Here is a 24,513-nt window from a genome sequence, read left to right as displayed (position 1 = left end):
ACTAACCCTATCACCATAAATTTGAGCCTGTGAGCCATGTAGTAGAGTTCTCCTGGGTTCCCTTACTCTGCTGCTCTTTCCCTGGGTGCTCCTTCTCAATAAAGTTTTTGCTTTGTCAGCATGTGTGTCTCCTTGGATAATTCATTTCCAAGGTCAGACAAGAGCCCATTCTTGGGCCCTGCAAGAGATGCACTAAGAAACTCCTCTCCCTCAAAAAGGGGGGATAAAGTCTGTGCATCCATAAGCACTTGAAGTCCTACTTCAGAACCAGAGTGTTGATGTGAAGATGCCACTACTGCCACCAGAATGTCTTCTCTACTTTCTCTCCTGCTCTGCTATAGATTGAGAAATTCAAGCAGAAGCATGTCATTAACCAATTCTTTATCACATGACTGCAAGGGGCAGGGATTTGGGGACAGCAAACATCTGGTCTTTAATATGTTGGGGAAAACCCTGATGATAAGTGGTTATTAGGAATGGGGAGAGAATGTGACTATGAAAAGACAGACTGTTTCAGGGAGTTTTGGGGGTGATGGAATTCTAATTGTGTTCTGCATTCTAATTGTGGTGATGGTTACAGGAACACATACCTGTTAAAAATTCACATAAGTGGGACTTCCCTGATGGTACAGTAGATAGGAATCTGCCTGCCAATGCAGGGGACACAGGTTCAATCTCTGGTCCAGGAAGATCCCACATGCCACAGAGCAACCAAGCCTGTCATGTGCCATAGCTAATGAGCCCACGAGCCGCAACTACTGAACCCATGTGCTGCAACTACTGAACCTGTGCGCCTAGAACCTACCCTCCACAAAAAGAGAAGCCACCATAATGAGAAGCCTGTGCAGCACAACAAAGAGTAGCTGCTGCTCGCTGCAACTAGAGAAAAGCCTGTGTGGAGCAACAAAGACCCTGCACCACCAAAAAAAAAAATCATAGAGGTGTACATTAAAAAAAAGCTAATTTATTGCATGATAATTAAAAATAAAATAAAATAAAATAACACACAACTATGGTTGCATTGTAGGAATGAGGACTACTGTACCTATCCATAGTTTCTGCCTTTCTTTTTTAGGTACATAATTATATACAGGAGGCAGTGATCAAGACCATCCCCAAGAAAAAGAAATGCAAAAAGGCAAAATGGTTGTCTGAGGAAGCCTTACAAATAGATGAGAAAAGTAGAGAAGTGAAAGGCAAAGGAGAAAAGGAAAGATATACCCATTTGAATGCAGAGTTCCAAAGAATAGCAAGGAGAGATAAGAAAGCCTTCCTCAGTGATCAATGCAAAGAAATAGAGGAAAACAATAGAATGGGAAAGACTAGAGATCTCTTCAAGAAAATTAGAGACACCAAGGGAACATTTCATGCAAAGATGGACATAATAAATGACAGAAATTGTATGGACCTAACAGAAGCAGAAGATACTAAGAAGAGGTGGCAAGAATACACAGAAGAACTACACAAAAAAGATCTTTATGACCCAGATAACCACGATGGTGTGATCACTCACCTAAGCCAGACATCCTGGACTGCAAAGTCAAGAGGGATTTAGGAAGCATCACTATGAACAAAGCTAGTGGAGGTGATGGAATTCCAATTGAGCTATTTCAAATCCTAAAACATGATGCCGTGAAAGTGCTGCACTCAATATGTCAGCAAATTTGGAAAACTCAGCAGTGGCCACAGGACTGGGAAAGGTCAGTTTTCATTCCAATCCCAAAGAAAGGCAATGCCTAAGAATGGCAATGCCAAAGAATGTTCAAACTACCGCACGACTGCACTCATCTCACATGCTAGCAAATGCTCAAACTCTTCAAGCTAGGCTTCAAAAGTCCATGAACCGAGAACTTTCAGGTGTTCAAGCTGGATTTAGAAAAGGCAGAGGACCCAGAGATCAAATTGCCAACATACATTGGATCATGGAAAAAGCAAGAGAATTCCAGAAAAACATCTACTTCTGCTTACTGACTATGCCAAAGCCTTTGATGGTGTGGGTCACAACAAACTGTGGAAAATTCTGAAAGAGATGGGAATACCAGACCACCTGACTTGCCTCCTGAGAAATCTGTATGCAGGTCAAGAAGCAACAGTTAGACCCAGACATAGGACAAAAGATTGGTTCCAAATCGGGAAAGGAGTACATCAAGGCTGTATACTGTCACCCTGCTTATTTAACTTATATACAGAGTATGTCATGAGAAATGCTGGGCTAGATGAAGCACAAGCTGGAATCAAGATTGCTGGGAGAAATATCAATAAACTCAGATACACAGATGACACCACCCTTATGGCAGAAAGCAAAGAACTAAAAAGCCTCCTGATGAAGGTGAAAGAGGAGAGTGAAAAAGCTGCCTTGAAATTCAACATTCAGAAAACTAAGGTCATGGCATCTGGTCCCATCACTTCATGGCAAATAGACGGGGGGAAGATGGAAACAGTGAGACTTTATTTTGGGGGGCTCCAAAATCACTGCAGATGGTGATTGTAGCCATGAAAGGCGCCTGCTCCTTGGAAAAAAAGCTGTGACCAACCCAGACAGTATATTAAAAAGCAGAGACACTACTTTTCTGATAAAGGTCCATCTAGTCAAAGCTATGGTTTTTCCAGTAGTCATGTATGGATGTGAAAGTTGGACTATAAAGAATGCTGAGCACTGAAGAATTGATGCTTTTGAACTGTGGTGTTGGAGAAGACTCTTGAGAGTCCCTTGGACTCCAAGGAGATCCAACCAGTCCATCCTAAAGGAAATCAGTCCTGGGTGTTTATTGGAAGGACTGATGCTGAAGCTGAAACTCCAATACTTTGGCCACCTGATGTGAAGAACTGACTCATTGGAAAAGACCCTGATGCTGGGAAAGACTGAAGGCAGGAGGAGAAGGGGACGACAGAGGATGAGATGGTTGGATGGCATCACTGACTCAATGGACATGCGTTTGAGCAAGCTGCAGGAGTTGGTGATGGACAGGGAAGCCTGGCGAGCTGCAGTCCACGGGGTCGCAAAGAGTCTGATATGACTGAGTGACTGAACTGAATTATATACTTAAATTTCTTTCCCTACTTCTCTACTTTATATGAGGTGAGTTGATGGTAGTTAACTATTTGTAGTTCACATGTAAGATGGGATGGAGATTGAATTAAGACTAAAAACTTGGATTTTCCCTTAGGAGAGAGGATTAGTGCATTTTTTTGCTATGAGGATTTCTGTTGTGACAGTCAGAAGCATACCACTGATGCTATTAGCTCTTCTGCAGAAGTATGAGAAGGGTATGGCTGTGTGGGAAAAGAGGTGGGTAACATAGATTCTTGTGGTGAACAGACTCCACAGTGCACTCCCTGTGGCATAGAACCTTTGCCTCCTGATGTTCATGTGTAATCTTCCCCCCTTTAAAGTGGACAGAACCTGTGACTTACCTTCAATTAACCAACAGAATATGGCAAAGGGGATATGTCACACTGTGAGATCATGTGACATTATATAAGACACTGTCTTGCTAGCAGACTTGCTTCAGAGACTCTCCTTGCTGGATTGATGAAGTAAGTGGCCATCTGAGTGAAGCCCACATGGCAAGGTCAGGAAGCCTGAAGAAGCAGTTTCTGGGAACTGAGTAAAGCCTCTAGGAGCTGGGGTGGCTTCCAGTCAACCACCTGCGAGAAGCTGGGGCCTCCAGACCTATAACCGTATGGAAATAACTCCTGTCAACAGCCTGAGTTAGGCTGGAAGTGGATTCTTCCCCAGTTAAGCCTCTACAATAAGAACCACCTTGGAAAAAACCTTGGTTTTGCAGCTTGTCAGATCCTAAGCAGAGAACCCAGCTAAGCTGAGCCTGGAGTCCTGACTCATTGCAATGGTGAAATAATGTGTATTGAGATAATTTGTTACCCAGCAAGAGAAAGCAAACACAGTGCTCAGTGTCCATTCCAGCCTCTTAGTGTGCCTTTCTCTACTGTCGGGGCTAAGAAACTAAGGACATTTCCCAGATTCCCTCACAACCAGAACTCTGGACATTAAAGGGCAGTCAGATACACACATGAGACAACTGGCAGAAGGGAGGTGGAGGCTACGCTTCTGCCGTTTCTGCTGGTAAACATGGTTGTGCAGCTGTTTGGTTGTCCTACTGCAATTTAGTCACTAGCTTGTGGGTGCTGAGAGGCAGGATGCTTGGCATCCATTTCACTGGTGTAAACAGTAGTAGGTGGAGTGTGGTTCTGGGGACAGGAGCCATACAGCTGGCTTTTCATCATGGAGTAGGAAGTGGCAGTTTCCTAATCGGAGAAGAATTAGCAACTCCCTTGGTGACCTGATGCTGTGGTATAGCTTTGGAAGTTGTTCTTGAATGCTCAATTTAGAGGCAGTCCTCCTGATAATTCTATAAGTGACTTAATGTCTGGTAATAAATCTTTTCCTGCCTAAACTAATTAGAGTGAATTCTGTTCTCTGCAACTGAGCCTTAACTAATATAGGAGGGAAGTCCTCAAGTGATAGAGTTAAATATAAATATATCATAGTAAATAATAGTAAGATCTCTAAGTAAGCCATTTTCATATTTATTTAATAGATTTATAACATTTATTTTTATAAAGACAAGTAAAGCCCACCTTATAACACCTAATTTAATGTATAAGGTACAATGCACTGGTTCAGTGTGACACAACTACGTAAGAAAAACCCACTTGTTCAACAAGGTAGTGACTACAAAACTATGTGTTCTGTTTATTTCTCCTGCAGACTCAGAAAATAAATGTTTGTCTTTTTAACTTGCATTTATAATCTTTTTGCAACTCAAAAATCTCTTTAGGTACTCAATTTAACTAATCTAGGCTAAAATACAGTACTAAGTAATCTTCAATATTCTGATTTTAAAACATATCAAATATCAATAACATATGCTCTTAAGAAAGTATCTTTTTATAAATACAACTGACAAAATATTGAACAATGTGCAACAGTGCATTTGAATATAAGCATAGAGCCTTGTGTCTTATAGAGCTACTATGGTATAACAATCATTGCTTAAAAGCAGATGCGTGATAGTTCACATACAAACTATTAACCGAACTCTAAAATTTGGACACATTTCAGGCAAATCATTTCTGAGAAAAGGCACAGATGTTTATTTAGCAATTATCTCTTTAAGCGGTAATTTCCTTGGAAAGACAAAGCTGACAAAATCATTTTAAAGACATTACTAGTAAATGTTTGGCCAAGTCCAATTTACAAAAATTTTCAAGGGGTCAACTTGAAAATTCTTGAATCTCTCTGAAAATAACATATTTTGTGGTGATGAAACCCTCTGGATTAAGCCTTGTTCACAGTGGATTCTTGCCAAAAGCTGATTATACCAATTCTTTTGGTATAATCAGGGAGACTTCTTGGGTCATTCTTAAAGGATGTCTGCCTTCTCATGGTTTCAAATCTGAAAAGTCAAAAGGCTTAAAGCCAAAGTCTTTTGTGAAGAAACAAGTTCCAATGGATGCATTCTCCTCAGTTTTCCAAATCAATTGATTTATAAATTGCTTTTATCAGAAACAACACAGAATATCAGACAGCTATGTTTTTTTCTCTTTAAAGTGCTAACAAAGCCCATTATCTCTAAATGAACTTTCACTGTAATGACTGAAATATAAGCAGCATAAAGTATACAGAAATTACACATTTAAATTAGATAAATTACAGCTTTTTAGATAGATGCCAAAATTCTATACATTATCTTAACAATCCTTATGCACAAGTACAGGCATACCTTGGATGTTGCAGGTTTGGTTCCAGATCACTGGGATAGAAGCAAATATTGCAATAAAGCGAATCACATGAATTTTTTGGTTTCCCAGGGCATACAAGAGTTATGTTTACACTATAGTGTAGTCTATTAAGTGTACAATAATAGCATTATGTATAAAAAAGGAACAAACTTTAATTAAAACTATTTTACCACTTAAAAATGCTAGCCATCATATGAGCCTTCAGTGAGTTGCATTAATGACATTAAAGATCACTCATCACGGATCACCATGACAAACATAATAATAATGAAAAAGTCCCAAATACTGTGAGAATCACCGAAATGTGACAGAGACACAGTGAGCAAATGCTGTTGGAAAAATGGCACTGATTAGACTCGCTCAATGCAGTGTTGCCACAAGCCTTCATTTTCAATAAGCTGTAGTATCTGTGGGAATTTTCTGGTGGTCCAGTGGTTAGGACTCTGCACTTTTACTGCCAAGGGCCCGGGTTCAATCCCTGTAGGGAACTACCATCCTGTAAGCCTGGATCCCACAAGCCTACCAGTCACAAATCACGTGGTGGCCAAAAAAAAAAAAAAAAAAAGACAACTGTAGTATCTGTGGAGCACAATCAAGCAAAGTACAATAAAACAAGGTATGCTTGTATACTTTATGAACTTGTCAGACTAATACAATAATTCAATCTATCTATTATAACTTAAAATATGACTGGTGAAAATCCAAAATCTAAAATTAGAACCAAACTACTCTGAGAAAAATACCACAAAGAGCAGTGCTTGGAATTTCAAGTAACTTCTCAATCCAATGAGAGACGTGTACACAGTTAACTGTACATTTATTTACCCTTCTGAATTGGCTCATTTTAACCAGCTCAAATCCAAATCCAATATCATTTTTCCTCATATCAGCCCAGTATTTGAATTTTTTATTTTTGTTAATAACAGAGCTGGAAGTGTATCATAGCTTCTGAACTGCTCAGGTTAGGGAGAAGGTAGAATTTACTTAAAAAACAACAACAACTACGTAATACTAGAAGACTGAATGAGATTAACTTTAAGAAGTTAATATTATTTCAGTTAGATAACTTGAAAATGAGGTTCCCATACAGTAATCTTCTAGATAATTAAGGCTACAGATCTAAGAGTTTGATTTTCTAAAGCACTGTAATAGGACTGAGGCAATTTGGAAAGTAAGATTTATCATTATGGCATGGCAGCATCACTAATACTCAAACATAACACCACATTTTCAAAAATCATCACTAATTCATATGTAAATAGCAGCACAAACTAGTTATTTGCTTACTAAAAGTGATATGGTGGTGCCCTCTGGTGGTGACATTTAGCATACTCTCCCTGATACTGCATGTCTTGCGAAATATAAAAAGTATATTCGAATTATAGAATATCAAAATTAGATATTACCCCAAAGGAATAAATCATTGTGCTTACAATATCTTCTTTTTAACCTTCAAACACATTGGTAACAAGATAAATCCCTGATCCCTATTTCCAGGAATCAAGCTGATGGTTATAAGAATCTTGGTAAAATGCCTGTTAAGAGCTTTACTTCTTGGTTCTACAACTTAACTGAGAGGTTTTCGCATTTTCTAGTTTGGCTTTTAGATCTATGGATTTCTCAAAAAACTTCACCAATGCCGGTTCATTCAACAAAGAGGCAAGAATCTGTTCAAACGCAAATGACCACTGAGGTTCTTCCCTGGGCGAGGAGGGTTCTTTCTCCAAGGGTTTCTCTGCCTGCCCCTCACTGGGTACTCCAGAAACACAGACTGCAGCACCAGACAGCCCTTTCATTGCCGATGTAGGGCTATGGAGTTTCCTTCCAACTTCTTCCATCCTGAGCAAAAGGCTGGTTACAACAGCAATGGCTTGATATAATGACTCTTCTTCAGGGTCCCCATGAAATAAGTTATATAGTGTCTTTGAAAACTGAATAAATTGTGACTAGAAGACACAAGTTAGAAATATCACATTTGATATTAGACTTAGCAAATATATAAAGAGAACTTAGGAGTGAATAGTCTTCTATTTAGAATCTGCACCACATAACCCTCACCATAGAAGTTTTAAGAACTGATTGATGATCAATCCCCAAGTAAATTTTGGTTCTAGAAAAATGGGTATGAATTATGAAAGAAAATTCCACTTAAGTTTTCTTATCTGTTGCCTAATAACAGTAAATTTTATATATATATATATATATATGTATATATGTATGTATATAGTGTGTAGCATTAGTCACTCAGTCATGTCTGACTCTTTGTGACCTCATGGACTATAGCCCGCCAGTCGTGTGATTTTCCAGGCAAGAATACTGGAGTGGGTTGCCATTCCCTTCTCCAGGGGATCTTCCTGACCTTGGGATTGAACTCCAGTCTCCTGCACTGCAAGCAGATTCTTTACCATCTGAGCCACCAGGGAAGCCCCCCAAACAACATATATGTACATATTTTATATATACAATAATTCCTGGACAGTATCTGCCAGCATTCCTTCAATGTTAGGTGATACTTTTAATTAGGCAAAGTCCCATATTTGCCTACATACAAATAATTCATTCATTAATCAATCTTAATGAACAGACTAGGATGACTTAAATTTAAGGAAGAATGTTTTGGAACCAGTTCAGTAATACAAGGAGGTCATGTGGACATGTTTCTTTTTAAAGGCTAAGGAGGGGCCCTAGTAAAGAAATAAACTGGATTGTTTGCTAACTGTCCCTAGACAATCCATAGACATTCCTAGAAGATTCTTGCCAATATAAAAAAATTTTTCTAACACAAAAGTCCTATAAGTCAATCATCCTACTAGAAAAGTTTATCTGTAAATAAAAAGTAAATAAAAAAGATATACTTTAGGTGGGGGCTGCACTGTAAGGCATGCAGGATCTTAGTTCCCCAACAAGGGATCCAACCTATGCCCCCTGCAGTGGAAGCATGGATTCTTCACTACTGGACTGCCAGGGAAAGGGGAAGTAAAAGTAGCTCAGTCATGTCTGACTCTTTGCCACCCCATGGACTAAACAGTCCATAGAATTCTCCAGGCCAGAATACTGGAGTGGGTAGCCTTTCCCTTCTCCAGGGGATCTTCCCAACCCAGGATTGAACCCAGGTCTCTCGCATTGCAGGCAGTCTTTCCCAGTTGAGCCACAAGGGAAATCCAAGATACTGGAGTGGGTAGCCTATCCCTTCTCCAGCGGATCTTCCTGACCTAGGAATTGAACCAGGGTCTCCTGCATTGCAGGCGGATTCTTTACCAACTGAGCTATCAGGGAAGCCCCAGGACTGTCAGGGAAGTCCCCCTAAAAGATACACTTTATAAAAATTTATTGTACCAAACTTTAAGCTTTATTTTTCTTTCTTTCTTAGTCTGTAACACTGTTTATTAAAATTTTAGTATTAATATATTGATTAATTTTAAGAAGTACTTATTACCTATTCCACTGAGAAAAATGAAGTTATTTCATATTTCTCATTTTGGTTAAGTTCTGAGAATCCTCAGTATCTGTACCAAAAGAATTTATTTAAAAAACATAAGAACATACAATGACTGAATAGTGTGCAAGCAAGAGATGGATTTATAACTGTGTCAATAGGGAATTCCCTGATGTCCAGAGCTTAAGACTCTGTGCTTCCACAGCAGAGTGCGGGTTTGATCCCTGGTCCAGGAACTAAGATCCCACATGTTACATGGCATGGCCAAAAAAAAAGTTGTGTTAACAGTAGTCATTAGTACTATCTGAGCAGATTCAAGATGATTAGGAACCAGGGTATAACCTATTTTAGTTATTTCTTATTCCTATTACCTAGTATTGGGCATGTCATCTAGTAGTCACTAAAAAATGTCTACTGAATAAATGAACATTTCTAATAAAGATAGAAGTAGAAAACACTGAAATATATGTTATACACACATCTTTTCTATAGGTACAAATGTCACAGCAGAGGACTGTACTGAAACTCTAGATGCATTTAAGTGTTTAAAGTAGAAAATCATTTTAAAATTTACTCCCACTCTTCTATACTCATCTGAAACTTACAGAGATGATGCAGAGATTATTTTTGTAATAGCATGTTAGCTATTTTAGATTTGGAAACACCCACATTCATTTTAATAAAACACATAAGAAAACCAGAATTTATGAACTGAATACCTGATTCATTCTTGGTAAATCCTTAATGTTTTCTTCTTTTTTTAGAAGTTCATCTTGCCATTGACTTAGATACGCTTGAATATTGACTTTTTCTTTTTCTAAATGAGGGGAATAAAATCATTTCATAATGAACAGCCCACTATATTTTCCCAAATCCTCAAAAGAACAATTATTATTGAAAGATATTTCATTGAGATATAAGATTCCACTTTTTTCTCCAGAAATTGATCTGACTATACCTTTTCTTTCACTTACTGACTCTCAAAATATTCTCCATTTCCATTAAACTAAAATTTTTACTTTGAAAAGGTTGGGGACTAGAGAAGATGTAAGGTGAGGGGAAGAAGAATGCCTTTTAAATTAAACAGTACACCCTGACTTGGTGATGTAAATTTCATGTTGATGTTCTCATGTATACCACTAAGTTTAAAATAGCTTCTATATGATGTTCTTAATATGCAGTGGTCTATGGTGACTCTTTCAAAAATTCAAACAGTACTTATTCATTCATTCCTTTGAAGAGTTTAATCACAATGATGTTATTGTGACTTTATTAATAATTATTTAGATCTCTTGGAAAACTAGGATATACTGAACAACCTGGTGAAGTGGTCATATCTAAGCAGATCTTCAAAAATTATTTTTTAGCTGTTACTCAAAAACATAAAAAGAATGATTGACTTTTGTAGAACAATTTGACAGTCTCTATCAAAATACTAAATGTGCATATTCTTTGCGACCCGACCCAGCATCCTCATACCTCTATGAATTTATCCTATCTTAAAGAAATATGCCCCAAAGTATCATTAAAGGTAAGTATAAAAATGTTTGTTGGACCATAGTTTGCAATATAATTAATTGGAAATAACCTAAGTGTTCATCAATATTGAGCTAGTTACTGAAATAAATGACAATACAACCAAACTCTGTACCCCAATACTCAGTACATGTCAGATCCACATGTACTGACATGAAAAGATGTCCATGATATACTAAAAAATAGAAAAACAAGTTGCCGGGAGCCGGCATATTGCATATTGAGTGCATATTGCATATTGAGTGCAGCACTTTCCACAGCATCATCTTTCAGGATCTGGAATAGCTCAACTGGAATTCTATCACTGCTGGGAGCCAGTGAGGAACTCCGCCCATGACAAAGGTCATGAGGAAGGAGGCTCGGCATACGCAAAGGCGGGATCGAGCTTCAGGAGTCCCCCTGGAAATTCTCGAGCATATACCCCCAAAACCAGAGTCTGCCTACTTTCTGCTTTGTGCTTTCACCTACACCTCTGACTTTACGGGGGGCTGTCCCCCACTACCTCTCTGAAAAAAGAGTTAGCTTACAGCTCCAGTTAATAATTCCTGGGTGTGACAGTGTTTAACCTACAAACTCCTTTGGAAATCCTCTAGCCTGCCTGAATAGGTTTTTCCGGCCACATGTGATTGTTCAGAGCCTCCCAACTGTGAGAGGCAGGAGATGTTCTAAACTGTCTAAACACAGATTCTTTTGAGTAGTTAAAAGATTGATTAGAAATTGTATTGGTGAAGGGATTTTCACTTGTTGGGCCATTGTTTGCTGCTAAGTTTCCATATCCCTTACCTGCGTGTCCCTGGCAGTGTATTGATTAATATAATTGGTGTAAGTAGTAGCTTTAATGTTTGTAACCTGGGACCCTTGAGTTAATTCTTTTTCTTGTTATAGCCCACCATACCTTTGCTCTGTAGGAATGCAACTTTATCTAATGCTTTTGGAGGGTGGCTCTGACCAATCACCTTTAGAAAAAAATAAGTTTTCTGAAGAAAGGGTCTTAAAATGTTAACAGGCCTCTGGGCCAGAAGATGATGCAAATCACCTAAGCTTTTGCATATGATAAGTTTGCAGGAAGAAAGCCTGGCTTGCTGCAAGACTCTACCCCTTCCCCATTATCCTCTATGCATAACTTAAGGTATAAAAACTACTTTGGAAAAATAAAGTGGGGCCTTGTTCACCAAACTTGGTCTCACCATGTCGTTCTTTCTCTTACCTTCTGGCTGAATTATTCAGCCTCTTTTCTCCACTGAATTTCCTCACTGAGCTATCCTTATTTCAGCCGCTTTTCTCCACTAAATTTCCTCACTGAGCTATCCTCATTCTATTACTCTTTATATCCTTAATTAACATTTAATTAAGCAATTGTTTCCTGATCTTCGCCTACGCCGTCTCTCCTTCGAATACCCTGGATCAGCCGGGGCTGGTCCCCGGCAACAAGTTATAAAACAGTATTTATGAAGTGTTTCTTTTTTAAAAAATAGATGTCTATTTATATTTGTTTATATGCAGAAGCAGGTCTGGAAAGAATATAGGCCAAAATGTTTTCACATCTACCTCAGGGTGGGGTTGGGTGGGGATATGAGCATTTCTGTGCCATTTAAATTTCTTTTATATGAATTATCTATTACTTATACAATTAAAATAAATATTTTTAAAATAATAAATAAATATGGGTCATTTACTGTTACATTTTCTATAACTTCTGAGACTGAAGTATCCAGAGAAGAATAAATTGTTAAACTTACACAAAGGAACTGAAAAAGCTCTAAGGACAAATCAAGAGATTTTAAAAGGAATCCATGCCTCCCCCTTGTGTAGTTAACCTTATTTACAAAAACAATAACTTAAACTAAATGATACTTCTAAATCATATACCTTTTTCTGGGCTGTTTCTTGCTGACTTTGCTTCCTTCTCCTTTGCAGGCTTGGAAACTAGAGGGAAAGAGGACAACTGCATTTTGTAAAATATTTAAAAAATACCTTTTGAAAGTAAAATAGTATTTTGATAGACTTATAAGCACACGTTATTTTCTTCAACAAACCAATTATAGCTAATCTGACCTCCTATCATGAGAAGACAAAGTATTCAAGAACTTTAAAAAGAACACTGCAGGGAAAATCCACATTAAAAAATCTTAGATAGAAGTATATGAATTATTAATTTATTTCTGGGTGGTATGTGATATTTCCTTCCTTGTGATTTTCTTCAAATTGAATAGTATTACTTCTTTTATTAGGAAAAAAACATATTGAGAGCCAAAAGACTGAGCTAACAAAAAAAAAAAAAAAAGACTGAGCTACTAGTCCTAACTGTGGTAAAACCTCATTGAAAAATCTCACACGAGTCACTTCTCCCTTCTGGGCCTCAGTGCCCCCTGTATAATTTAGGGACTTGACTAGATGATTTGTAAGGTTGCTTCAAACTTAATGTTCAAACACCATCATACAGTAACCATACACAAGGTTACATAAGGACTTCTCTCTAAGATACTTCTATTTATGAAAAAGCAGCAAAAGACACAACAATAAGTCCATAATACTTCCAAATTTTGTCTGAGACAGACTCATCCCTATCTCCTACACCTACAGTGATTTATAATAAGTATTCACTGTTTGAATAATAGCTATGACCTTCTATCATCAAAGATTCTATTGTCTTCATTGCATTTTAACAAGGCATTTAAAAAGTCTGATACATTTTAGAAATTTCTGCTACAAAAGTAGAAACAAAATGCATTTTCTTTCAAATTCTCCAGTAAACAAGAAATTCCATAAATCAAAATCCAAAATGTAGTTTAGTTACTCAAATATTTATGGAATACTTACCATGCATTTAGGACTATGCTAAGTGCTATGGTAGCACAAAAGAAGTGTAAGGTATAATTAACTCAAATTTTACTAGTAGTAGCTGGGTAAAGAATGTTTAAACCAGAAAGATCTCTACGTGATTAATCAGCAAAACAGATATATTCAAAACAGATATTTACCATGGAGTTGACTGAAGTACAGCAATTCTTCCTTGGAAAGTTCATCTCCCTTTGAAGGGTCTTTATACTGCACTTCAGTATAAGCTGAAAATAGATAACCCAGATCATATTTGTAACAATGAGAGACAGAAACAGGTCCTATAATGGATCAATTAAATCTGGGGACAGAGAATTAAACAAAGGGTCCCTGTAAAAGAAAGACATATGTGAAGAAGTATAGAAGTAGTACTACTCTGCTGCTGCTGCTGCTGCTGCTGAGTCGCTTCAGTCGTGTCCGACTCTGTGCGACCCCATAGACGGCAGCCCACCAGGCTCCCCATCCCTGGGATTCTCCAGGCAAGAACACTGGAGTGGGTTGCCATTTCCTTCTCCAAAGCATGAGAGTGAAAAGTGAAAGTGAAGTCGCTCAGTCGGGTCTGACTCCTAGCGACCCCATGGACTGCAGCCTACCAGGCTCCTCCGTCCATGGGATTTTCCAGGCAAGAGTGCTGGAGTGGGGTACTACTCTACTGTATAGCAAATATTTTAACAAGAAGTATTTGATCACTTTGAATTCTCTTATTTCTCCAAATTACTTGCTTTTTAACAGTTTTCCAAGAGCCATTACAAATTAAAATTTAAAAATATGACACTTGGAAATCTCTGAAAACGTGACCACAGTCATCTAAAAACATCATTAATAATAAGGAAAACATGAAACTGAGTGCTCTAACAGATATACAGTGTTTTTCCTATTTTTAATCCTTCTATGGAAAATCATATTCATTCCATTACAATATTAGACAATCTAATGACAATTTGACTTGACAATGTAAAGTCCTTCACAGTTAAATTATTATTTGATTTGTCTTTGGTTTTTAACACTGTGCTTATGATTTGAGTTTGTGAAGGTTAAACATGACTTTTAGATTTTTGGTGTGGTAAAGAATGGTTCCCAACTATCCTGGGAAGACTTTAAAAGGGACCTCAGGTATAGTTTTAGACAAATTATGAGGTGCTTTTTTTTTTTTTTTTTTGGTGAATCACCCTATTTAAGCTAAAAGGTACTTTTGCAATGTTCCTTTAAAGTTTAAGACTAGATTCCTAATTATGGATCAGGCTGGCAAAGGCAGCCTCTTGAGCTCAGAGGGAAACACTTAAGTAGAACTGATGTGGTAACAGTAAGGCAGTATGGTAGAATAGAAAGAAGCCTGCATTTTGTAGTCAAACCTTAGTCTGAATTTCAGCTAAGCAATTTATTAGATATGTTGTCTTCAGCAAATTTAATCTTTCTCTTAGTTTCCATATCGTCAAAATTGGACAGATAATACCACCTTTCAAGGATATCATGAAAATTAAATAAAAGAATGCATATAAATGCCTGAACAGAACAAGTGCTCAATAAATGGTAGTTTTTGTTTCCTCCTCGAAATGTTTAATATCCCTTGCTGCCCAGTCTCACTTTTCTGAATAATCTGTAGTATTTCACAAGTTTGGCGGTTTGTCTAAAGTTAAATTCTACTGTCTAATGACAACAACAATAAAAATTCAACATTATGCCATTACTCAAATGATAGACAGTGCTTACACATAAACTACTTATTAAATTGACTGACCACTAACAGGAAGGAAATCTATGAACCTATCTGTTACACAGAATCTCCTCTACAGATTTCAGTGTAACTATATATTAGCAAAAATATTGCTAACGTGATCCACAGGCCACAATTAAGCAACGACCTTATACCATATGGAAAATTATATTATTCGTTAAAATAGAATGATATCTGTAATTATACTTGTTAAAAAGTATAATTGATGTATAGAATCAACTTCTATACATCACTAACAACTATTAAACTCTTACCTGGAGAAATATGCAGCTTAAAAAGCAGCTTAAGCTTCTCAGTAAAACTTCCATTGTACATTATGTCTGTTCAATAAAATTAAATTGCAAATAATCACAGCCAAAGAACATTCAATCAATTACAGCAACACAGATTAATTAAGACATAGATATGAGCCAGGATTCAGAAACCTTCTGTTACTTAAACTATCAGTTAACCAACATCCAGTAGGCCAGATTCTCTCCTTGAAGTATATAAGCAAAATAAAGGGATAAATAAAATGCTCTCTTACTGTACTCTCTCCCCAACCCCAATCTAAAATTTACTTTTTCTTTTGAATGCTTCATCAGAGGAGAGAACTCCTCTTCAAGGGGGAATCCCTAAGAAAGCACATTAGGGTGTCTGGAAAAGCAAAGGAACGATATAACTGGTGGACTATCTACAGGCACAAAATGTTTGTTGACTATTTCTTTACCACTTTTCTAGGCTATGCGGTTGCATTTTTACTGAGGTAGAACATCCTCCTGAAGAATCCATATGCCTAAAGGTGGGGAAATCAGGACATTATCTTCCTTCATGTTAACCATTAAAACAACCACATCTAACAGCTTGTTTTTTTCTGGGAGGGTTGGGGCAAGATGCGATGAAATATTTAGATTTAGTAACAAACAAAGAAAATGGTCCAGTTATTGCTAAAGCTGGAGATAGTGTAAATCAGGCTGATAAAATCTGACTAAATTGGCAATTACAGGCAGTACTAAGTATTTCTAGGGGTACCTTTATTTTTCTGCTTTAAAAAAGAAAAGTTATTGGACATCATCCTACCAATTGCAGAGGAGAATTCTTTGAAGTTGATAAGGCAGTCGGAGTTTTCATCCAACAATCTGAATGTCCATAAAGCTAGTGAATCTCTATTTGCAGAATGAGCCCAGGGACTCAACAAGTGATACAACACTCTGAACTGCTGGCAGTCAATCTGATACTGCTCCAAATATGGCAGACTGGGATCATGGTGCTTCAGTACTGGAGAACTCAAACACCAATAATAAGAAAAAAATAACTCTTTCTATTTAAAAAATGGAAAAAAAGACAAAAGTCATTAAATCAGAAAATGTAACTTCATAACATTTTTTTAAATCTGTCTACTAAAATAATTAAAGATAAAATAGTTGGGTGGTTGTGGTAAAATTCTGCTAAGAATATTATTTTTCATTTAAAGAAGGAAAAGAGTACCTTAAAGATGACATAAAGTTCATCCAGTTCATGAAGGCTCAACTTCACATCTTGTGATACAACACGCAACTTTAAAAAGATTAAAAGCAATTCAGAATTTAACACTTTGGTATAGAAATTGTCTTTGAACCCATTTAGAAAACTCCCTCTGCCAGAATACAATATTTTAAACTTTAAGGAATAACAAAAGGTAAATGTACCTATTTTTGTCCTTTAAAAAAGCTGTGCATACAGTATAGTTCAATTCTACTCTGATATGCAATTTGACCTTTGTCTCTTCGTACACAGAGATAGCCACCAGAGGACAGCCAGTTAATATCTGTAAATATTAACTTGGATCATCGAAAAAGTAAGAGAATTCCAGAAAAACATCTGTTTCTGCTTTATTGACTGTGCCAAAGCCTTTGACTGTGTGGATCACAATAAACTGGAAAATTCTTCAAGAGATGGGAATACCAGACCACCTGACCTGCCTCTTGAGAAACCTGTATGCCGGTCAGGAAGCAACAGTTAGAACTGGACATGGAACAACAGACTGGTTCCAAATAGGAAAAGGAGTATGTCAAGGCTGTATATTGTCACCCTGCTTATTTAACTTATATGCAGAGTACATTATGAGAAATGCTGGGCTGGATGAAGCACAAGCTGGAATCAAGATTGCCAGGAGAAATATCAATAACCTCAGATATGCAGATGACACCACCCTGATGGCAGAAAGTGAAGAAGAACTAAAGAGCCTCTTGATGAAAGTGAAAGAGGAGAGTGAAAAAGTTGGCCTAAAGCTCAACATTCAGAAAACAGATCATGGCATGTGGTCCCATCACTTCATGGCAAATAGATGGGGAAACAGTGTCAGACTTTATTTTTCTGGGCTCCAAAATCCTGGCAGATGGTGACTGCAGCCATGAAATTAAAAGAGGCTTACTCCTTGGAAGGAAAGTTATGACCAACCTAGACAGCATATTAAAAAGTAGAGACATTACTTTGCCAACAAAGGTCCATCTAGTCAAAGCTATGTTTTTTCCAGTAGTCATGTATGGATGTGACAGTTGGACTATAAAGAAAGCTGAGTGCTGAAGAATTTATGCTTTTGAACTGTGGTGTTGCAGAAGACTCTTGAGAGTCCCTTGGACTGCAAGGAGATCCAACCAGTCCATCCTAAAGGAAATCAGTCCTGGGTGTTCATTGGAAGGACTGATGTTGAAGCCGAAACTCCAACATTTTGGCCACCTGATGCGAAGAACTGACTCGTTTGAAAAGACCCTGATGTTGGGAAAGATTGAAGGCAGGAGGAGAAGGGGACAACAGAGGATGAGATGGTTAGATGGCATCACTGACTCAATGGATATGAGTTTGGGTAAACTCCAGGAGTTGATGATGGACAGGGAGGCCTGGTGTGCTGCAGTTCATGGGGTCGCAAAGAGTCAGATATGACTGAGCGACTGAACTGAACTAACTGAAATATAAGCCACAGTATTCTATGTCTTTTTCTACATAGGCAATTTGTCAAGTCACCCTGTGGGGTTGTCATTAAAGACTTCAAAGGCACTGGGAGATGTGCATTCCCTCTTTGTGCCAAAAAAACGTAACCCAAGAATGAATAATCTCAGAAAATATGCAATATCATTCTACTCCAGGAAGAATAAGCACTGATGGTACAATGATTTTGGTATTTAAGACATTTTAAAGATAGGGTACAATGCACGATACTGGATGCTTGGGGCTGGTGCGCTGGGACGACCCAGAGGGATGGTACAGGGAGGGAGGAGGGAGGAGGGTTCAGGATGGGGAACACGTATATACCTGTGGTGGATTCATGTTGATATATGGCAAAACCAATTCAATATTGTAAAGTTAAAAAATAAAGTAAAGAAAAGCAAAAAAAAAAAAAAGATTTAAATCCAAAATAAATAAATAAATAAATAAAGCAAGGGTAAAGATAAAGGCTAGAATTAATGAAACAGGAGTAACTAAAAAGTATACTTCATAAATAAAAGAGTTTGTAAATTAAAAAAGTAAAATAAATATCTGGCAAGTTTGATAAAAGACAGCATGAATAAATATCATTGAGAAGTAAAAGAATACTATAGACACAGACATATAAATTATTGTGTCCAGCATATAGAAAGTAACATTAATTATCTGTTCAATGAATTCCAGAAGCTATAAAACAACATATCTGAAAGTCTAGATGAAATGGGTAATCTCTATAAAAATATAAATGACTAAAATTAACTCAGGAAGAACAAGTTCTGAATAGACAGAACTGAAAAAGTAATCAAATGCCCACCAAAGGCAGCAGATCCAGATGGTTTTACAGGTTAATCTCAAACTTTCAGGTACTGGTTAATTTCTATGTGGTTTAAACTATCCCAGCACATAGAAAAATATGATTTGTTCAAAACTCCATTCTATGACAAGAGTCCAATTCTAATATGAAAAAATAAAGTTAGCACACACACACTGTAAGTCAATGTCACTTTAACATATGTAAAGAACCTAGCTAAACTATTCAGGAAAACTATCAAAGCAGAATATTAAAAGAATAACACAACACGAACAAATAGGATTCATCTCAAGAATTAAACAGAAGTTCAATCTAGGAATTCTTTAATGTACTTTACTATATTAATAAAGTAGAAAAATATATAATCTCAAGATATGGAAAAGTTATTTGATCAAAGTTAACACTCAATATTGATTTTTTAAAATGTCCCAAATCTCTTTTTTTTTTTTTATTTTATTTTTTAACTTTAAAATATTGTATTGGTTTTGCCATATATCAACATGAATCCGCCACACACTAAATGAAACTACTAAATTTGACTAAAAAGAGTCCTTCAAAAATTAACAGCAAACATCATACTTAATAAAATACTAGAGGCACTTCTATTAAATTCCAGAATGAGACAAGGAAGCTTGCTTCTACTGTTATTATTTAATACTTCTCTGAAGATTCTACCCACTACAAGAATACAAATAAAAATCTAAAAGAGGTATACATATTAGGAAGGGTCAAAACTCTTAAGCCTATAAAAGATATGCCTGTCTATTCAGAAATTCAACTGAAAAAAAATCAGAATTAATGAGAGTCAGTAACACAGTCATTAAAAAAAGCAACATGTACCAATCAATAGGTTTTATATATACTATAATAAATGAATTAGAAAATACAAAGGAAAAAAAGGTCTCATTCATATTAGTAACAAAACCATAAACTACACAGGAGACAAACCCAACAATAAATGTGTAAGATCTATATGATAAAAATAACAAAATTTTACACTAAAGGACATTTAAAAAGACATAATTCAAATGGATTTTAAAAAGGGCTTCCCTGGTGGCTCACTGGTGAAGAATCTGCCTGCCAATGCAGGAGACGCAAGAGACAAGAGTTCTATCCCTGGGTCGAGAAGATCCCCTGGAATAGGAAATGGCAACCCACTCCAGTATTCTTGCCTGGAAAATTCCATGGGCAGAGGAGCCTGGGGGGGCTACAGTCCATGGGGCCACAAAGAGTCAAACATGACTGAGTGACTAAGCACATACCAGATTTCAAAATGGATTATAAAGCCACAATAATTAACAGTGTGGTGTTATAGGGAAAAAAAGAAACTCCAGAAATAAATCCATGTATGTATATAAGTATTTAGCATATGAAAAAGGCAGAGTATAGAAAGGATGGACTATTTAATAAATGGTATTCAAAAAATTGATTGTTTCAGCTGGAAAAAATACTATTAGAATCCTGTATCACACTATTAACAAAATGTATACTTTAGGTGTATTAAAGATCTAAATGTTTAAAAAAAAAAAAAGCAATACCAGTATTAAAAGCTAGTATGAGAAACTGTGTTTATAAATTATATAATTTTATATGGGGAAGGCATTGCTAAGTTTGACATGAAACCCACACAATATGAAGAAAGAGATTTGACTACATAAAATTATGAAACTTACACACCCTGAAATACATCATAAAAAATTTAAGAAAAAAGATTGGGGGGAAATATTAGCCACAAATATAACTGACAAAGAATTAACACCACTAATATTTTTTAGTAACTAGTGGGAATGTGGGGAAAAGGGCATTTTTACATACTGTCAGTGGGATTATAATTTGATACAAATCTTTTACAAGACAACTTAGCAGGACTTGTCAATTTTTAAATGGGCACACCCTTTGACCCAGCTGCCGCTTCCAAGAATCCACCTTACAGAAATATTTTTACAAATGTGTAAGATTAGAAATACAGTTGACCCTTGAACAACATGGGGGTTAAGGGTGCTGACCTTCCACACAGTCAAAAATCTGCATATAGAGCTTCCCAGGTGGCTCAGGGGTAAGGAATACACCTGCCAATGCAGGAGACACAGGTTTGATCCCTGATCCGGGAAGATCCCACATGTTAAGAACAACTAGGCCCGTGTGCCGCAACTACTTAGCCTGTGCTCTAGAGCCCAGTAACTGCAACTTCTTAGCCCACGTGCCACAACTACTAAAACTTGAAAGCCCTAGAGCCCATGCTCCACAAGAGAAGCCACTGCAATGAAAAGCCCACACACCACAACTAGAAAAAGCTCACACACAGCAACAAAGACCTAGTAGAGTCAAAAATGAATAAATAAAAAAAATCTGCAGATAACTTTATAGTTGGCCCTTCACATCCATGATTCTGCATCTGCAGATTCAACCAACCATGGATCCTATAGTACTAAAGTACGTGTTCATTGAAAAAAACCCACATGTAGGTGAATCTGCACAGTTCAAACCCATGTGATTTAAATAAGGTATTACTTGTAAGAGCAAAAAATAAAATAAAATGAAAGGGGGGTATACATATTAAATGCATATCAACAAGGAATAGTTAAGTCAAGTATAGCATATCCATACTGTGGTATACTATTCAGCACATTAAGAAAAGTGAGTTATACAATGATATGCAATGACTGTGATATATTTCTGAGTGAAAAAAGTAAGTTACAGAACATGCAACTAAATGCTATCTCATTTAGAAAGCTATATTGTCCCTCTCACCCCCTCCTTACACACATAGACATGTATGTCTATAGATATTTAGAAAAAAGATCTGGAAGGATACATGCCAAATCATTTTAAATGTTGATTACTCCTAGAGTAGGTAAGTTCTACTTTTTTACATTTCTATATGTTTGAATTATACATATTGAGTATATATTCAGAAATGTTAATTTTCCCAGATTTGTATATCTGATGACTTAACCTTTAAGCAAGTAGGTTTACATAAACAATATATTCTCATGATAAAAGCTTGAACAGTACAGAAGATTCATGTGCATGTGTGCATGTTCAGTTGCTAAGCCATGACTGACTCTTTGCAATCCCATGGACTGTAGCCCACCAGGCTCCTCTCATTCAGGTGTGTGCATGTTCAATTGCTAAGTCGTGTCCGACTCTTTGTGACCCCATGGTCTGTAACCCACCAGACTCCTCTGTCCATGGAACTTTCCAGGCAAGAATACTGGAGTGGGTTGCCATGTCCTCCTACTCCAGAAGAATTCTTTCAACAAAGTAAAACGCTCCCTCTTTCAACCAGCAATCTATTAATCCCACTCACTAGAGGCAATCAATATTAACAGCTTCTAATGTAGTCATCCAAATATTAAAAAAAGTACTTAAAACACATTGTTTCATACCTTTTTGGGGGGGGGGGTTTAAACATTCTTTATTTTATCATCCATCAATTCCTAAGGACAGTTTAGGGTGACTTTCTCTCGTGGTGTTTGTATTTTAACAAATGGAACTGTTTAAGTCAAACAAATTAGTCTCTCATGGTTTGTTTTATACCTTTTATACTTTATCTTGAGTAAACAAGGATAATAATATATATTAGCAACCTAGACTATTATGTAGGTCAGCTGTTCTTGATATAGTACATCACAAATATGTTATGCTTAAATGCCAACATCATAGCATTCAATATTAAAGGTCAAATAATACAAAACATATTGGAGAAACCAATATGTTTCAACCAGAAGAAAATCACGTATTTCCTCTCAAAAAATTTACAGTAAGCTAAGCTGTGACAAGACTCTAGCTCAAATGTATAGTTATTCTATTTTCTTCACATGAAATGATAATTTTTTAAAAGAAGTTGATGAAAAAAAAATGTTATTCCAATTGGTTTGCCCCATTTGGTGGATACTTACCACATTCTGCTTTGTCGTTTCCTCTAGGGTCTGTATCACATACAACCTGTTTCGACAGCGCATGCTGTGTATATTTTCATAGCGAATATTACCATATTTCTGTAAGAAATATGATTTCAGTGGATACTCATTCATAATAAATACCCACTTCTCTTACAGTTGAATTTCATCAGATTCAATTCTCAGAGGCTTTGGTTCTATTTCTAGTTATTTTCCCAACTTGTTCAGTGATTATGCAAATTTTCACCTCCCACATTTCAGTTTTTCTATATATTCACAGGAGAGCATTCCATCTACTATGCGCCTAGACTAAGTACAAGAACATTGGTAAAATTCTTAGGCTCTAAGAAGAGAATATTTTTCACCTTTAAATATAGTGATGAATATTTGTGAAATCATGTGAGTAGTTCATTTAATGAAAAGCAAACTGAAGCAGAGGAAGCTATATAACTGAGGAACAGTTCACAGAACTCATTTTTAAAGTGAAGTCAGATTTTAAGTTACTACATCTTTACTTGTATTATTATCTTACTCTCAATATACTACTCTAGAGATATAGCTATAGTATCTATCATTTTAAATACGCTATTTAATTATATTTATGGAATAAGAAAAACTTACCTCATTAGATTCTCTAATCAAATCTGTAATATCCACTCTAATCTGACTGCTTTTTTCATCACTTACATTTGAACCCTGCTGCACACTTGAAGGCAGTGGGCTATCCTTATTAGTGACATTGTTGAAGAACCTATCCAAAAGTGACAGTAATACAGAATTAGTAGAAGTATGCAGAAAAATGACAACTAATTTCTCCCTAGTTAGTCAAAGGTTAATTTCAACTGAGAGGACAAGGGACAGTTTGACGAAGAAGTAGAATTTAAAGATGGTTGGGAATTAGGAGGACATGGGAGTGAGAGATGGGATGGTGATGAAAAGACTTCAGAGGTAGACTTACTAGGATGGAATTTAGGGCATGTAGAAGCATTTAAGGAGAAATAATTTAAGAAGGATACACTGAAGCCTTAACATTGAGAGTTCTAAATGCCAGAGTGAGGTGTTTATACTTTATTCTGTACATAAATGGGATCTGATACATCACTACAACAGTTACCCAAATATTCATATATTCATTCATTTAACATATACACAGTGTATACATACACACACACATCTCCATATATGTGCTTTAATACAAAATAGAATTCACAGAAAAGGTACCAGGAAAATAAAGCTCAGCCTATGCAATTGAAAATACCTAAAAACCAGAACAATTTCCCCCACTGTATATTTAATATTATCAACCAACTTTCCCCCCTCAAATTACTCTTACACACTTTATAGCTCAAACAGGGACTATGAAAGTCTCAGCATATTGAATCAACAATATTAGTGTACATGTGTATATAACCTAGCAGTTTCCTTCAAACTGACTTTTGTTATATTCTATTTGGAAACAGAGGGGTGGACTTTAGGACTAGCTTTTTCATTCAACTAGCTAGCTTTGTGACTTCGGGCCAATTATTTAATGTTTCTAGGGATCAGTTTC

The 24,513-nt window shown here is 36.6% G+C and overlaps 1 protein-coding gene across 1 annotated transcript in view; it reads right to left on the bottom strand.

Annotated features, from left to right (window-relative positions):
- Positions 1–4,526: 4,526 nt before the first annotated feature.
- TBC1D8B (TBC1 domain family member 8B) overlaps positions 4,527–24,513 on the bottom strand; it is a 77,726-nt gene continuing 57,739 nt past the window's right edge. The window contains exons 13-21 of the mRNA XM_070365588.1: positions 23,586–23,715; positions 22,965–23,063; positions 16,776–16,844; positions 16,368–16,608; positions 15,563–15,628; positions 13,717–13,800; positions 12,605–12,661; positions 9,919–10,016; positions 4,527–7,709 (exon numbers count right to left, since the gene is read on the bottom strand). Of these exons, the coding sequence (XP_070221689.1) occupies positions 7,311–7,709; positions 9,919–10,016; positions 12,605–12,661; positions 13,717–13,800; positions 15,563–15,628; positions 16,368–16,608; positions 16,776–16,844; positions 22,965–23,063; positions 23,586–23,715 (1,243 nt within the window). The 3' untranslated portion in view covers positions 4,527–7,310. The remainder of the gene's footprint in view (positions 7,710–9,918; positions 10,017–12,604; positions 12,662–13,716; positions 13,801–15,562; positions 15,629–16,367; positions 16,609–16,775; positions 16,845–22,964; positions 23,064–23,585; positions 23,716–24,513) is intronic.

This window comes from Bos mutus, chromosome X, assembly GCF_027580195.1.
Source record: "Bos mutus isolate GX-2022 chromosome X, NWIPB_WYAK_1.1, whole genome shotgun sequence".
Classification (NCBI taxonomy): Eukaryota; Metazoa; Chordata; class Mammalia; order Artiodactyla; family Bovidae; genus Bos; species Bos mutus.
The sequence above is the reverse complement of the archived record's forward strand: the minus strand, read 5'-3'. Positions and strand labels throughout refer to the sequence as shown.